The 17,692-nt window shown below is 45.0% G+C and overlaps 1 protein-coding gene across 3 annotated transcripts in view; it reads left to right on the top strand.

The window, feature by feature from the left end:
• The window catches only part of LOC142214308 (death-associated protein kinase 2-like), a 65,693-nt gene extending 48,806 nt beyond the window's left edge, over positions 1-16,887 (top strand). For all 3 annotated transcript variants that reach the window (XM_075283227.1, XM_075283225.1, XM_075283226.1), the window contains 11 exons: positions 1,325-1,461; positions 4,298-4,519; positions 6,653-6,791; positions 8,986-9,115; positions 11,684-11,732; positions 11,843-11,869; positions 12,304-12,456; positions 12,697-12,742; positions 13,977-14,066; positions 14,206-14,289; positions 15,168-16,887. In XM_075283227.1, coding sequence (XP_075139328.1) covers positions 1,400-1,461; positions 4,298-4,519; positions 6,653-6,791; positions 8,986-9,115; positions 11,684-11,732; positions 11,843-11,869; positions 12,304-12,456; positions 12,697-12,742; positions 13,977-14,066; positions 14,206-14,289; positions 15,168-15,248 — 1,083 coding nt within the window. In that variant the 5' untranslated portion in view covers positions 1,325-1,399 and the 3' untranslated portion in view covers positions 15,249-16,887. The remainder of the gene's footprint in view (positions 1-1,324; positions 1,462-4,297; positions 4,520-6,652; positions 6,792-8,985; positions 9,116-11,683; positions 11,733-11,842; positions 11,870-12,303; positions 12,457-12,696; positions 12,743-13,976; positions 14,067-14,205; positions 14,290-15,167) is intronic.
• The last annotated feature ends 805 nt before the right edge of the window (positions 16,888-17,692 follow it).

Raw genomic sequence — 17,692 nt, 5'->3', positions numbered from 1 at the left:
CACCAGGAAATTTAAAATGAACTCCTTCACTACCCTAAACCACCAGGGTATGTAAAATGACCCTCTCCACTACTTTAGACCACTAAGAAATGTAAAGTAAACACAATCCCTAGACTAGAGGACCAGGGAACGTAAGATGAACCCCATCAATACCCTAGGCCATCAGTGAATCAAAAATAAACCACTGCACTTCCTTAGACCACCAGTAAATGTAAAATGAACTCCTCCTCTAACCTAGACCACCATAAAATATAAAATGATCCCCTCAACTACCTTAGCCCAATCGGAAATGGAAAATGAGCCCCTCCACTACCCTAGGCCACCATGGAATGGAAAATGAGCCCCTCCACTACCCTAGGCCACCATGGAATGGAAAATTAGCTCCTCCACTACCCTAAACCACCAGGGAATGTAAAATTACCCTCTCAACTACTTTAGACCACTAAGAATGGTAAAGTAAACACCACCCCTAGACTAGAGGACCAGATAACGTAAGATGAACCCCATCAATACCCTAGGCCATCAGTGAATCAAAACTAAACCACTGCACTTCCTTAGACCACCAGTAAATGTAAAATTAACTTCTCCTCTAACCTAGACCACCATAAAATATAAAATGGCCCCCTCAACTACCTTAGGCCAATCGGAAATGGAAAATGAGCCCCTCCACTTCCCTAGGCCACCATGGAATGGAAAAGGAGCCCCTCCACTATCCTAGGCCACCATGGAATGGAAAAATGAGCCCCTCCACTATCCTTGACTACCAGAAAATGTAAATGAGCCGTTCTACTATCGTAGGTCCCTAGGGAATGTAAAATTAACCCCTCCATTACCCTATATCTTCAAGGAATTTAAAATTACCCCCTCTATTACCCTACACCACCAGGTAGTATAAAATGCCCCCCTGTATTACCCAAGAGTAATAGGGATTTTGGTGACTTGTGCTCCCAGGGCTCTGTAATCTGTAACATCTGCTCTTTGTAGGCTTTCTTCACCTCAGGAAAGTACGTGTCTTAGAGTCTAGGGAAATCCAAGCAGAATTGTAGTCATTTTGAAGATGATCCAAGTCAGGGAAATAAGACCCAGAGGCCGGATCGGACTAAAGAAGAGTTAAGTGTCGTCATGTATTTAGTATTTGGCAAACAATCAGTGTAAAATTCCTCCAAGAGTCTCGGCGATCTGTAAAGTACAAGGAGAGCAGAACGGTTCTCGCATTTTGGCCATAGGTCGGGAACCAAGACAACGTGAAGGCCCCGGTTCTTCCCCCATAACAACGTAGCAGAGTTATTTGTTTGTGGCTAACGCTGTCCCTTCTTTCTCCAAGTCCTCGGAAGAAATACGGATTTCTGGAGACGATGAGGAGCTGGTGAACTTAGAAGACGAAGTTTTCAATCCGAACATGACGTCTTTTAAGCATGACAATGTGGAGGACCTCTACGAGCTTCTGGAGAAGTTGGGCAGGTGAGTCTCTTATACTGTGGAGCGTTGTATATTATTAGCACAGGTCTACATGGCGGTGATACCATTACCCATTGCAGTGGGGTTACTGTAACCATTGCACCAATAAGCAGGCGTCACGTATCCGATCCACGCCGTGGTGTAAATCTCGCTGTAGCTTTATTTTCAGCACTTCGCACTCGGCTTTGGTCGGTATCACTTCATTCTCTTGAGGCCTTTTGATTCATTCAATTTCAGTACACGCAAGGCTCTATAAATTATGTATAAACCCATCAATAATTCAGGAACTTCTGCTAAGCCCAAAGCGCAATGGGGGAAAAAAATGTCCTGAAATGCGTAACACACACTAAAAACTTCGAAAAACAGCCAACGACTGGAGACATGATAGACTGTTTAATACGGTGTTCATTGCGATTATACAATGGAGCTGGTGGAAAATACTATTGGCGGTAATTATGAGCTGATACAAGAGAATCTATAATAAGATGTCAGCGTATGACCACGGCCGGGAATGACGTGGATTATCGGAGTGTAGATGTGACCACGTCCGTGACATAATACAGACGGAGTCAAAATCTTATTCTCAGTGTTCAGAATTTTGCTCAAATTCTGGTCTAAAATAAATAATACCACCAAACCGTACTCAAATAGTACCATAATACAGTGTTCCAATAACACCACGATACAGAGTGCAAATAACACTACCATATAAAGCCTTAATAATACCGTCATAAAGTACTTAAATAATACCACTATATAATGTTCCCATCAAACAGTGAGTAAATAGTACTACCATCCAACCATAAAGAGCTCTAATAATCCCTCCGTATAATGCTTACATGCTAAGTCTATACAGTGCTCAGATTAATTAAATACAATTATATACAACCATACAGTGCTCAAATAATACCGCTATGTAGTGATCAAATAAAGCTAGGCAGACATTAAGAAAAATCAAATACAACCATACAGTACTTAAATAATACCGCTATGTTATGATCACATAAAGCTAGGCAGAGATAAACAAAATCTAATAATACAACCATACAGTACTTAAATAATACCACTATGTAGTGATCAAATAAAGCTAGGCAGAGATAAAAAAATAAAATAAAACAACCATACAGTACTTAAATAATACCGCTATGTAGTGATCAAATAAAGCTAAACAGAGATTTAAAAAAACCAAACAAATAATACAACCATACAGTGCTCAAATTATACCGCTATATAGTGATCAAATAAAGCTAGGCAGAGATAAAATAAATAAATAAATAAAATAAAATAATCCAACCATAGAGTACTTGCATAATACCACCATATGGGTTCACAATACAGTCATACAAGCATTTAATGTGATGGGAACTCTTTAACCTCCGGAGAGTAAATCCTTGCTAGTCTGAGAACATGAAGGTCAGGCCGCAGGCGGATGTCTGTGAGAGATGTATTCATCAGATGATGTGTATTATTTAGTGAGCGTACAGTACGGTATATCATCTGAAGTCGGTGCATGGTGTCCTATAAACAGGAAATAGTTATCTCTTCCTATTGTCCGGGATGTCCCATCAATCGCACCCTCACATCATATGTCCTGTCTCCTTCCTGTTGAAGGAAATCGGTACATTGGGGCTTGTTTTACTAGTCAGGCTAAGTACACATATGTTATCTATAGTGAGCGCCGGCCTTATGTCCTATATACGTCATACTGTAAGTAATCGTGTACCCGAAAATATTTATTGTAAATATTTATACCTGCTCCATACTGACCAGTGATATATGATACTGCACATATCTGCACCCTACTGACCAGTCCTATATCATACTACACATATCTGCTCCCTACTGACCAGTCGTATATCATACTGCACATATCTGCTCCCTACTGACCAGTCCTATATCATACTACACATATCTGCTCCCTACTGACCAGTCGTATATCATACTGCACATATCTGCTCCCTACTAACCAATCATATATCATACAGCACGTATCTGCACCATAGTGACCAGTCCTATATCATACAGCACATATCTGCACCCTACTGACCAGTCCTATATCATACTACACATATCTGCTCCCTACTGACCAGTCGTATATCATACTGCACATATCTGCTCCCTACTAACCAGTCATATATCATACAGCACATATCTGCACCATAGTGACCAGTCCTATATCATACTGCACATATCTGCACCCTACTGACCAGTCCTATATCATCCTGCACATATCTGCTCCCTACTGACCAGTCATATCATACAGCACATATCTGCACATAACTGACCAGTCCTATATCATACTGCACATACTGTATATGCACCATAGTGATAGGTCATATATCATACTGCACATATCTGCACCATGCTGACCAGTCATACATCATACTACACATATCTGCACCATAGTGACCAGTCCTATATCATACTGCACATACTGTATATGCACCATAGTGATAGGTCATATATCATACTGCACATATCTGCACCATAGTGACCAGTCCTATATCATACTGCTCCCTACTGACCATTCATATTTCATACTGCATATACCTGGACCGTACTGACCATTCCTATATCATACAGCACATATCTGCACCCTACTGACCAGTCCTATATCATCCTGCACGTATATGCACCATACTGATGGGTCATATATCATACTGCACATACCTGCTCCCTACTGACCAGTCCTATATCATCCTGCACATATCTGCTCCCTACTGACCAGTCCTTCTGCACCATACTGATGGGTCATATATCACAATATCCCGGGATATAACCATAGACTGTAAGTTGTATTGCTCTTTTCTTTATGTGTTGACGTTGCAATCTCTTACAGTGGTCACTTCGGAGAGGTCAAGAAATGCAAAGAGAAAAGTACCGGAACGTTCTACGCCGGGAAGTTCATCAAGACCCGAAAGTGCAAAGGGAGCCGACTAGGACTTGATCGCGAACAAGTAGAAAGAGAGGTGTTTATCCTGCAGCAGCTGGAGCACCCCAATATCATGAGGCTACACGACGTCTTCGCCTGCAAGGCCGAAATGGTGCTGATCCTGGAGTTGTAAGTACAAGGCCCACCAATGGGGTCCCGGCACCGAATGTCAGTCCCTTACCCAGTCCCTCTAGTGCGGACAGCCTGGCTTTCCTATGAGACGGACACTCAGGCTAGGGACATAGTCATGAGAAATTTGCCACCAAGGATGTCCCATAGGGACCCTGGAATGAAGCACATGACGATCTGTTCTGTAATAGAGCACGATCTTCCATCACTGCACATCACAAACGCTGAAAATTCTGCAAAAGTCCCTTTACTAAAAATTTCTACTGATTATTATATTCTTAAAAATACAGTTCTGTGAAGTCGGAGCTCTTGTGTTCTGTAAGTGTATTTCTAGCTGGGTGATGTTTGGTGTTAAAGTCACACGGGGGCGCAGCTATAGGTATCTTTTGCAGCATTCTTGCACCTTGCTGACAATCCCTTTAAGTGCTCCATGTTATTTGGGTATTCAGGTCAATGATCTGTATCTATACACGGCTGGTTCCTGCATTATATTTCCAGCTGCTTTCCTTGAGACTGCATGAAAACAGGTTTCTTATTTTAGTTTTGGATGCGGAGTATAGATGTGCCCGAGGCTGAATGGGATCATGTGGAGGTAACGTGTGCCAGGAGGCGAGCGTGTGCGCAGGTATATACAGATATATACAGAGAATCTGCTTTGTGACACCTTATTGTTGGCTGTTGTGTTCTATCTCCTTGTCTTCTCCTTCACTGTGTTAAAGTAGAACTCTACCTACAGGGCCCATGCAGATCAGTGGCCTTATGCCTAGACTCTTGTTTATGATTTACAGTAGCAGGATCTCCGAGCAGAATTAAAGGAGCTTTTTAGGCTTTGTTAATTGATGACCTATCCTTATCTGACACCTGGGACCCATGCAGATCAGCTGTCACATGGTCTGCTCGGGTCAGTCTCATTCAAGTGATTGGGCTGAACTGCGATACCAAGCACAGCTGCTATACAAATATAAGAGGGTGCAGCGCTCTCATGTATGTTGGGGTCTGTCCTCATGCAAAAGCTTTGGTCTCTTCAAACAGCTGATCAGTGGGGGTTTCGATAGGTTTTATAACTTATCCTTATCTGACACCAGGGACCCATGTGGATCAGCTGTCACATGCTCTGGGCTGCGGTCTGCGCTCGCCCACATGTTGCAGTCTGAGCTTGCCCCCGTGCTGCAATTTGCGCTCACCCATGTACCACAGTCTGTGCTCACCCACCTGCCGTGGTCTGTGCTCATCCTCAGTCTTTGGTCTCTTCAAACAGCTGATCAGTGGGGGTTTCAGGTGTCAGACCCCCACGATCTTCAATTGAACAGACAATCCCATTAAGATAAAATTCTGTTTGCCTGCAGCCACCACTAGGGGGAGCTTTATAATCTTCAGGCAGACATTCTTTTAATAGGCTTCAATGGGAGCTGTAGAAATCGGCGTGTAGAGATATCTGTCTTGAAGGAGTCTTGCCGGGGTCCACAGCTGTTAGTTCTTAGTTGGACTTGTGTGGACATCTTCTTGGCGTAGGCCGTGTTGTGTATTCTCCATGGAGATATCCGGGCCGGCAGTATACAAGCCTCCCATCTTCTTACGCCCCAGCTGTATATTTTGGGTTGTCTTCTGCTGCCCAGTTATAATCTGTTATACTGGACAAATCCAGTGTCCGGGCCGGAGGTAAACACAGCCCGGCGGACTCTTGTTTGCACAGCTGCTTGCGGTTTACTTGTCCCATTTATCATTGACATTGAAATTTTTTTTTTTTTTTTACTGAAACGTAAAAAATGTTCTATTTACATACCGCGCCGCAACGATCCTAATACCTCCGAGCGTCGAACAGATGGAGGGTCATATTACATAAATGCTTAACATCTGACCATCAGATGTCCGGCCTGTCTCATCCTGTGGCTGTATTACATGTCTGATGCTAAGTGAGCAGAACTAGAGCGACTGCTCTGAAGCTCTATAATGGCATCGTATGGGCTACATGAAGGGTGCTGCTAAAGTATTCAGTATGGGCTCTCTATATTATGGGCTCTCTATATTGGATGACCCCTCTCGTTGGTCAATAAGGGGTCACATACTTTTTTCGATAGTCCATATGAGGTGAGGATTTGTTCCCCATCTGACCCCGCTCTCCTTCCTCGGCAGGATAAGAGGCGGGGAGCTTTTTGACTTCATCGCTGAGAAGGAAGCGCTGTCGGAGGAGGACGCCATCGTGTTCCTGGAGCAGATCCTGAAAGGAGTCGCTTACATGCATTCCAGGCACATTGCACACTTTGACCTGAAGGTGAGAGGATCGGGCACTGGGCCGCCACTACTTCCTTTTCCTATTTTCCCACTGTATTTTCCACTTTTAAAGGGATTTTACAGTGTTTTATCAAGCTTAAAGGGAATGTGCCATCAGTTAGTACTATATAGAGGATAGGGACAGCAGTGGGAACATACTTGAAGTGATGCTCATGTAGGTTGTATGGTGGCAAATCCATTTTTTTAAAGGGATTTTATCATTAAAATTGTATTTTTTTTGCCTACCTTGTCGGAATAGCCTTAAGAAAGGCTATTCCTCTCCTACCTTTAGATGTCTTCTCCGGGCCGCCGTTCGGTAGAAATGCCGTTGTTCGTCGATATGCAAATGAGTTCTCTCGCAGCACTGGGGGCGTCCCCAATGCTGCGAGAGAAATCTCCAGTGCCTCTTCCATCTTCGTCTGGAACAGCCTCTCCGCGTCTTCTTCCAGCGCTGGGTTCAAACTGCACTTGCCTGAGGCCACAAGAAAATGGCCGCTTACACTTACTGTGTAAGTGGCCATTTTCTTGTGGCCAGTGGGCATGCGCATTCGGCTTTGCCAGGGCCTAGAAGTTTGAATCCAGCTTTGGAAGAAGACGCAAAGAGAGACCATTCCAGACGAAGATGGAGGTGGCGCTGGAGAGTTCTCTCGCAGCATTGGGGACACCCCCAGTGCTGTTTGAGTGCTGGGGCCCGCCCCCAGTGCTGCGAGAGAACTCATTTGCATACCGACGAAAATCGGGATTTCTACCGAACGGCGGCGTGGAGAAGACATCGAAAGGTAGGAGAAGAATAGCCTTTTTAAGGCTATTCCTACGTGTTAGGCAGAAAAAAATACAATTTTAATGATAGAATCCCTTTAATGCCCTGGGTGCTGCTATTGTAAGTGCCCAGTAGGGGGCTTCTTCAGGGCCCAGAGACCTCCCAGTCTCTGCCCTGCTCTATCAATGGCCGCTCTAGCTATCACTCAGGTCACAGAGGAGGGGATAGGGAGCGTTCAGGACAGAGAGATCCAAGGCAAATTTATACTGCTTCCTTAGTACCCCCACATACAGAATAATGCCCCCTTAGTGCCCCCATACACAATATACTGCTCACTAAGTGCCCCCATACACAATATACTGCCCACTAAATTCCCCCATACACAATATACTGCCCACTAGGTGTCCCCATACACAATATACTGCCCACTAGGTGCCCCCGTACACAATATACTGCCCACTAGGTGCCCCTATACACAATATACTGCCCACTAAGTGCCCCCATACACACTATACTGCCCACTAAGTGCCCCCATACACAATATACTGCCCACTAAGTGCCCCTATACACACTATACTGCCCACTAAGTGCCCCCATACACAATATACTGCCCACTAGGTGCCCCCATACACAATATACTGCCCACTAAGTGCCCCCATACACAATATACTGCCCACTAGGTGTCCCCATACACAATATACTGCTCACTAAGTGCCCCCATACACAATATACTACCCACTAAGTGCCCCCATACACAATATACTGCCCACTAGGTGCCCCCATACACAATATACTGCCCACTAGGTGCCCCCATACACAATATACTGCCCACTAGGTGCCCCCATACACAATATACTGCCCACTAGGTGCCCCCATACACAATATACTGCCCACTAGGTGCCCCCATACACAATATACTGCCCACTAGGTGCCCCCATACACAATATACTGCCCACTAGGTGCCCCCATACACAATATACTGCCCACTAAGTGCTCTCATACATTATATAGATTATCAGGTAGTTGTGTTCCGGACTGTAGGACTCTTCATACTAATATATTCCAGATGAATGAATTTATATCCAGACCTCACCGAATGAATATCTGGTATCCAGAAATGTTATTCTGGGCGGCGTCTTCTCTGCTCATCGGCACTGGAGCGAGGAGGGAAAATCTTATTATTTCCATCTGTCCTCATTTCATTCCTGTCATCTGCTAGAATAGATTTTGTCGATAAACAATGCAATATTTTCTGGTCAGCAGAAATAATAAATGTGCGCCAGTTCACGTAACGCTGGAATTGTAAGCAGACGGCGCCACCTAGTGGTCACACTGAGTCAGGTACACCCTAAATTCTAAAACCTCAGGGACCTTACACCCCCATCTTGCCTACCCCATATAACATATATTAATCTTACTTTTCTGCGTTTTTCAGCCTGAGAATATAATGCTGCTACAGAAGGACGTGCCGCACCCCAAGATCAAAATCATCGACTTTGGATTGGCCCAAAAAATTGAAGAGGGAACAGTATTTAAGAGCCTGTGCGGAACACCACAGTATATAGGTAATGTACATGTATCACAGTCTCTCTATCCATATACTACCATGTATACCATATTCAGGAGCTATTGGGATAATCAGGGTACAAGGCTAATAGTTAGAGATGAGCGAACAGTGTTCTATCGAACACATGTTCGATCGGATATCAGGCTGTTCGATGTGTTCGATTCGAATCGAACATCACGTGGCAACCTACGTGAAGTAGAGCTGAATGTGTGTGCTTAGCTCAACTACGCCGGTGGAGTAGTTGAGCTAAGCACACACATTCAGCTCTGCTTCATCAGGCTAATAGAATGCATTGGCCAATCAGCGCTGGCCAATGCATTCTATTAGCGTGAGCTGAGTGTGCACAGGGGTTCCAGTGCACCCTCTGCTCTGCTACATCTGATGTAGCAGAGCCGAGTGTGCATAAGGGTTCTAGTGCACTCTCGACTCTGCTACATCTGATGGGCTGACCGGCACACGGTGTAGTTGAGCAAAACTGCCTCAACACTGCTAAGTCTCTGCATTCCCATAGGAATGCATTAGCCAGCCTTCGGCCAATCAGCGCTGGCTCTGCCGGAGGAGGCGGAGTCTAAGGTCGGACCTGAATGGAGACTGGTGTGGAGCGATCTTAGACTCCGCCTCCTCCAGCTGAGCCAGCGCTGATTGGTCGAGTTCCGTACTCTGGCCAATCAGCGCTGTCCAATGCATTTCTATGGGGAAAAGTTAGCTTGCGAAAATCGCAAACTGACAGGGATTTCCATGAAATAAAGTGACTTTTATGCCCCCAGACATGCTTCCCCTGCTGTCCCAGTGTCATTCCAGGGTGTTGGTATCATTTCCTGGGGTGTCATAGTGGACTTGGTGACCCTCCAGACACGAATTTGGGTTTCCCCCTTAATGAGTTTATGTTCCCCATAGACTATAATGGGGTTCGAAACCCGTTCGAACACTCGAACAGTGAGCGGCTGTTCGAATCGAATTTCGAACCTCGAACATTTTAGTGTTCGCTCATCTCTACTAATAGTGACTAGCCGATCCGAACAGCATGCTCGCATAGAAATGAATGGATGTAGCCGGCACGCGGGGGGTTAAGGGGCCGGCCGCCGTCAAAGTGGAAGTACCAGGTGCATCCATTCATTTCTATGGAGCATGCTGTTCGGATCGGATGATCCGAACAGTACTCGCTCATCTCTAGTGACTAGATAATGCCTAGGCAGGTCGGAAGAGGCTGATGAGGATGGAGACCTGTGCTGGAGCCCAGGGGAGGTGAGTAGCACTGTCTGTTATATCTGCTCAACTCCCAGCAAACAAATGGAAAACCTATGGCGCATGCGCCGTCACCCTAACCATCTTGCTCACTAATGGGGAATCCGTTAGTGAGCGAGCGCTTCTTTCAGCTGTATCTGCAAAGGCACATACGGTTGAAAACTGTCAGTGTAGGCCGCGGGACTGCGACTTACACCGACAGAAGAGTGTGACGTCTGCCCCAATCTATGCCTCCACTGTGTTAGGAGAAGGAGGTTGTCTGGCTGAAACATATAATACTGTGTGGGGGGCCCACTGTGCAGCATATAATACTGTGTGGGGGCCACTGTGCAGCATATGATACTGTGTGGGAGCCCACTGTGCAGCATATAATACTGTATGGAAGCCCACTGTGTAGCATATGATACTGTGTGGGAGCCCACTGTGTAGCATATAATACTGTGTGGCGCCCACTGTGCAGCATATAATACTGTATGAAAGCCCACTGTGTAGCATATAATACTGTGTGGGGCCCACTGTGCAGCATATAATACTGTATGGAAGCCCACTGTGCAGCATATAATACTGTATGGAAGCCCACTGTGTAGCATATGATACTGTGTGGGAGCCCACTGTGCAGCATATAATACTGTATGGGGCCCACTGTGCAGCATATAATACTGTATGGAAGCCCACTGTGCAGCATATGATACTGTGTGGGAGCCCACTGTGCAGCATATAATACTATATGGGAGCCCACTGTGCAGCATATAATACTGTATGGAAGCCCACTGTGTAGCATATGATACTGTGTGGGAGCCCACTGTGCAGCATATAATACTATGCAGGAGCCACTGTGGAGCATACTGTACAATGTGTGGCCACTGTTGGGCAGATTGCACTGTGTGGGGCCCTTTATTATTAATATCACACAGCATCTCTTTTTATAGCAGACGTGATATTAGTACAGGCTGTAATAACCTTGCACGGTCACTATGAAAAAAAGTTCCGGTGCCATGTAAAAAGGAAACATTAATTGTTGCAAATTATTTATAAACTGGAATAAACTATGAATTGGATTGTCATAAACTGCCACATGAATGATATAATCTCCCATCTGTTCCCATGGGAAGCTCCTCAGGGGCGGGTCTTTATAAATGAATAAATCTGATTGGAGTCCCAGTTTACAATATTGACTGATATAGCAGGTCTTTTATATTGTTTTTCTGGTTCCCATTTATCATTTCTAAGCACTCCGTATAATCTATAGCTATAGAAAATATAACGATCGACAATATAAAGGAGAAAATGATTCCATTTACTCTATATCTTTGTTGCACAGCTCCAGAAGTTATAAACTATGAACCCCTCGGATCACCGACCGATATGTGGTGAGTCTGTCATCATAGCCTAGATATTATCTATGTTGGTTTTTTGTTGTTTCAAAATTTTTGAGGTACAACTTTGTCTTATTTTTATTATATTTATTCTTGTTTTACAGGAGTATTGGAGTTATTACTTATATACTGTAAGTATACAATATCATGACATACACCTGTACTGTAATATACATATCTGTATTTTTACACGAAAGAAAGTGTTGCTGCAAATTTTTCAGATTTAAGCTCCACCCCCTATTACTATGGCCCCGCCCTAAACTCGTCGTTAGTTATAACCTCAAGCATACTTGCTAAGTTTTGTCCAACTTTGCAAGCTGTTTTCAGGGAGCAATGGCCCCTGTTCACATTCCCTGAATGCCTCAGGCTGGCCACCATACCTATAATGGCCCCAACACAGCATAATAATGCCCCCTTGTGGCCACCCACAGTTTGATAATTCCCTTTGTGGCCCCACACGGTCACATCACTGGCTGTGTAGGTCTCATTGGGAGATGTTATTATTGCTATTCTCCGGCATCAGAAGAGTCCTATTGGTAACACCAATGTTTTCTCTTTACGGCAGACTCAGTGGTATGTCGCCATTCCAAGGTGAAACCGATGCAGAAACGCTGACCAATGTGGTGTCCGGGAACTACGAGTTTGATGACCGTTACTTCAAGGACACCAGTGACATGGCCAAAGATTTCATTCAGCAGCTGCTGGTGAAAGAGCCCAGGTAGGTCGGATGGAGAAGAAGACGCCATGTTATTGACTCCTGGGCCATGTATGGAAATGTCAGGGATTACACGGTATGACCTGAGGACAGGTCTGTGACATAAGCGGGGTTGTCGGGGGGGTGGGGGGGTGGGGTGGGGTCCCGAGATCACTTATGGTTATTAGTATCCTAATATTTGCCTTATCCAGACATCACCATTGTGTAGCTTTTACTAACCAGGATGAATCTTTGTGTCCGCAGTGACAGGATGACGGCCGTGGAGTGTCTCATTCACCCCTGGATTAAGGTTAGTCATATGCACAATTTTTGTGAACTTTTCTGCTATTCAGATGGAGAAAATTTCACGATCGCGATCAGAATTCCGAACACGATCTTTTTAGGTGGGATCGAGATTGGTGATTATTTCCCACAATGCTTTGCTACTGGCCAAGCATTGTGGGAAAAGCTAACAATGTTAGTCTTCACACTGAGTATGCGCTCCGCTCATTCTGAGCGGAGTGTATACTCAGTGTGAAGGCTCCGCTGCAGTTCCATAGGAATGAATGGAAGCAGCCGGCACACAGCCTTAACCCCCTGCGCGCCTGCTGCGTCCATTCATTCTAATGGGAGACTAGCTTACATCTCTAGTAGCTACTTACCTGCAGAGATGGCTGGTCCGGTGCCCGGTGTTCTCGTTCTTCTTCGCCTTGCTGCCCCCGCCACCCAGTTAGTGTTAAAGAGCTAGGAAGATGGCGGGGCTTGTGACTTAGGAGAGTGTAGGCGGGTACAGGGCGGGGAGATGTGACGCATCACCTTCCAGTACCCGCCCACACTCTCCTAACCTGGGAGGCAGCGAGGCGAAGAAGACCAAGAACACCGGGCACCGGACCAGCCATCTCTGCAGGTAAGTGGACACCAGGGGGGACTAAGTAGCCAGAGGATTAAAAAAAAATCTTCTGGCTACTTAGTGATTAAAAATAATCACTACACAGCGTGGATTCTAACAATTAAAGCGTTCAATGGTTAGATTCCATGCTGTATAGTGAATAGGATTGTTTTTAAAATCCGATCTCTGATTAGTAAAAAAGTCCCATTGACTTGCATTGGGATCGGAATTGGGATCGAGATCGGGTTCGAATGAAAAATGATCGGAAATCGGATTTCAAAATCGATCCTGAAAAGTCAAGATCGGCTCAACCCTAGTAATGACTAGAGATGAGCAAGTACTAATCGAAACTCCCGTTTCGAATAGCACGCACCCATAGGAATGAATGCACGCCGGCCGCTTCCATTCATTCCTATGGGTGCGTGCTATTCGAAACGGCCGTTTCGAATAGTACTCGCTCATCTCTAGTAATGACCAAACTGGGTAAAAGAAATGGGAAAGGCACGCAAAAGATGGGGGGCAAAAAGTTCTGCCAAGAAGAATGGACACTTATTTTTGGATTTTTTGGAGTTCCTGATGTTCTGCCAGCAGGTGGCATTATAGCACTGTGTTTGTACATTGTATATAGGCTGACTATGACTCCGTCTTCTTGTAGCCGCTGACCAGGAAGCAGGCCGCCAACAGAAGTCGCTCATCCATCAATATAAAAAATTTCAAAAAGTTTAATGCAAGGCGGAAGTGGAAGGTAAAGACCGAGGAATCGGATCAAACGCAAACCGTCCATGTTATGTGAACATATAGGGAAATACATCAGATTAGACCAGAGGATATTACACCGGAGTTATCACACACCTCACTGACTGTCATATCTCTCTCCTCCCCAGCTCTCGTATAACATGGTCTCCGCCTGTAACAGACTCTGCAGAATGAAGCTGCTGTGTAATCCTGCCAAAGACGAGGAGGAGCTGGTAAGTAATAGTGAATATGGTAATCTGATCTACAGGCTCCGCCCCTTTATTGGGGAGTATTACCCTCAGTATGTGCAGCAGGTGTTGTAATCTGATCTACAGGCTCCGCCCCCTTATTGGGGAGTATTACCCTCAGTATGTGCGGCAGGTGTTGTAATCTGATCTACAGGCTCCGCCCCTTATTGGGGACTATTTCCCTCAGTATGTGCAGCAGGTGTTGTAATCTGATCTACATGCTCCGCCCCCTTATTGGGGAGTATTACCCTCAGTATGTGCAGCAGGTGTTGTAATCTGATCTACATGCTCCGCCCCCTTATTGGGGAGTATTACCCTCAGTATGTACGGCAGGTGTTGTAATCTGATCTACAGGCTCCGCCCCTTTATTGGGGATTATTACCCTCAGTAGGTACGGCAGGTGTTGTAATCTGATCTACAGGCTCCGCCCCCTTATTGGGGAGTATTACCCTCAGTAGGTGCGGCAGGTGTTGTAATCTGATCTACAGGAGTATTTCCCTCAGTATGTGCAGCAGGTGTTGTAATCTGATCTACAGGCTCCGCCCCTTATTGGGGACTATTTCCCTCAGTATGTGCAGCAGGTGTTGTAATCTGATCTACATGCTCCGCCCCCTTATTGGGGAGTATTACCCTCAGTAGGTGCGGCAGGTGTTGTAATCTGATCTATAGGCTCCGCCCCTTTATTGGGGACTATTACCCTTAGTATGTGCAGCAGGTGTTGTAATCTGATCTACAGGCTCCTCCTTCTTATTGGGAAGAGCAGGATTCTGAATTTAGGTTTAGTTGTGTACGGAGAAAAATAAAATAAATTTTTTTCCCAATTTACCCTTTTTTACAACCAGTTCTAAATTTAACCCTTTCAGAGGCAATGCGAAAGCGACCAGGAGGACGAGAAGACAAAGCCGGTCGCTCTCTTACGTAGACGTCTCAGCAGCTGTTCTTGAGCCAGACGGTCGGCGCCTCCTATCTGGAGACTGAAGATAAAACCCAAGACCTGAGGAGACCCCCAGGAACCTGGAGACACATTGCTGTTGAATTACTAGGAGGCGGCCATGGGTGGGCTTCATTACATCTCCGCCCCGGCCCCTGCGCCCCCTGATCTGCCTGCATGTGACTGCATTCAACCAAACCAGCATGTGGCATGGCTTAACTCTGTGATGCCAAAGGGGCTGTGCGGACATCAGCGCCCGGTCCTGCCTGGATATGCAAATATTATGTTAATGAGTTATTTTTAGTTATTATTCTATGAAGCTGCACGTTTATGTGGGTGGGGGGGAGGGGAAGGGTGGCCCTTACCCTAAAGCCCCTTCAGTAATTTAAATATGTCCTCCGACAAGGTTTGTCGCCACCTTGTGTCTTATAGTTTTAATCCATTATGAAAAGTGGTTTGTGTTTTAAAGGGGCCCTCCGCTGTTATGTGCAAAGTAAAGTTACCCTTCTGCAACTTGATAATTGGTTTGTATGCTCTTAGGAGATAGAAACCCTTTCTGACCTAAAGGTTACATATCCGCTGCACTGTCCTGATGATTTGCTGCAGTGTATCTGTGCAGGTTTAAAGGGGCTTTCCACTAGATAGTGAATAAAGGGTCGCATTAGTTCCAACCAGTATTTATAAGAAATCTTAAATGGAGATAGTCCATAGGCATGTCCACTGCTTTGAGATATCTCAGCGGGCCGGTGGTCATGCAGCACTATACAGGACTGAGGGATCTATCTTGTGATCAGTGGGGGTCCCAGTGGTCAGGAACCAAATGATCGGACACTTATCCTTTGGCGATAGTGAGAAAACCCCTTTAAGGAGGACCTTTCTCCACCTCCACCAACTGCAGTTCATGAAATTCTTTAATAGGCGCTGCTCCACTGATTCCAACACAGTTGGAATTTTTTCTCTAGCCCACACCGTTCCCGAGCAATCATTGCTGTTAGTTTCAGCATCTGACTCTATACAGTGTGGTGGGCGGTGCTTGACTGGATCAGTGAGACAGGGACCGCCCACCTGATACGGACAATGTAATTGTGTTGATATTACCAGCAGTCATTGCTCGGAAATGGTGGGGGCTAGAGAAAAAATTCCAACGGTTTCTGAAACAGTGGAGCAGCACCTATTGAGGGATGCAAAAGTTGGATGTGGTGAAAGGTCCCCTTTAAATGTAGGTTAGTTCATATCCAATGGTACCAAACACCCATCAGTGAGAAGGAACCTCTTATTCACCCTGATAGAATGAAATATACCATCAGGTTAGAAGAAATATATATACTTCTGATGTGATTCACTCACAGAGGATGAAACACTGTAACAAACCTTCAGCTGTGTGGGTAGGATTAGGTTAATATGGGATTTCAGCCTTTTCCAGTCACTGACAGCAAACAGAGATCTTAACAATTGCGAATAATTGAGACACAAAGCCTATTGTAAAGTTGTGCAATGGTTTTGCCTTATGTACATTTTAGCGGAGGACCCCTTTAAGGGCTGTCGTCTTTCAATCATGGTAAAAAATCTTATATTTTTGGAACAAGACGTGTGACCATTGAGTTTGTCCTGTTTACTCATCTGACTTTTGTATTAAAGGAAAAAAAATCTGACTCCTCTTTGTGTGTGTGGCCTCTTATCTTGTGTGTGGACAGTGATGTGACCGCGTGTACGAAGCTCCTAATATATATAATATAATGGAGGATGTACTGCACTGTATATGGGGAGATGTAGACCCTCGTATATACAGTTTAGTGGAGGATATACTGCACTGTATATGGGGAGATGTAGACACTGGTATATACAGTTTAGTTGGGAATGTACTGCACTGTATATGGGGAGATGTAGACACTGGTATATATAATATAATGGAGGATGTACTGCACTGTATATGGGGAGATGTAGACACTGGTATATACAGTTTAGTGGAGGATGTACTGCACTGTATATGGGGAGATGTAGACACTGGTATATACAGTTTAGTGGAGGATGTACTGCACAGTATATGGGGAGATGTAGACACTGATATATACAGTTTAGTGGAGGATATACTGCACTGTATATGGGGAGATGTAGACACTGGTATATACAGTTTAGTGGAGGATATACTGCACTGTATATGGGGATATATAGACCCTGGTATATACAGTACAGTGGAGGATGTACTGCACTGTATATGGGGAGTTGTAGACACTGGTATATACAGTTTAGTGGAGGATGTACTGCACTGTATATGGGGAGATGTAGGTACTGGTATATACAGTTTAGTGGAGGATATACTGCACTGTATATGGGGAGAGGTAGACACTGGTATATTCAGTTTAGTGGAGGATGTACTGCACAGTATATGGGGAGATGTAGATACTGGTATATACAGTTTAGTGGAGGATGTACTGCACAGTATATGGGGAGATGTAG

Source organism: Leptodactylus fuscus, chromosome 7 (genome assembly GCF_031893055.1).
Source record: "Leptodactylus fuscus isolate aLepFus1 chromosome 7, aLepFus1.hap2, whole genome shotgun sequence".
Taxonomy (NCBI): domain Eukaryota; kingdom Metazoa; phylum Chordata; class Amphibia; order Anura; family Leptodactylidae; genus Leptodactylus; species Leptodactylus fuscus.
Note: the sequence above shows the minus strand (reverse complement) of the source record. Positions and strands in the feature narration are given on the sequence as shown.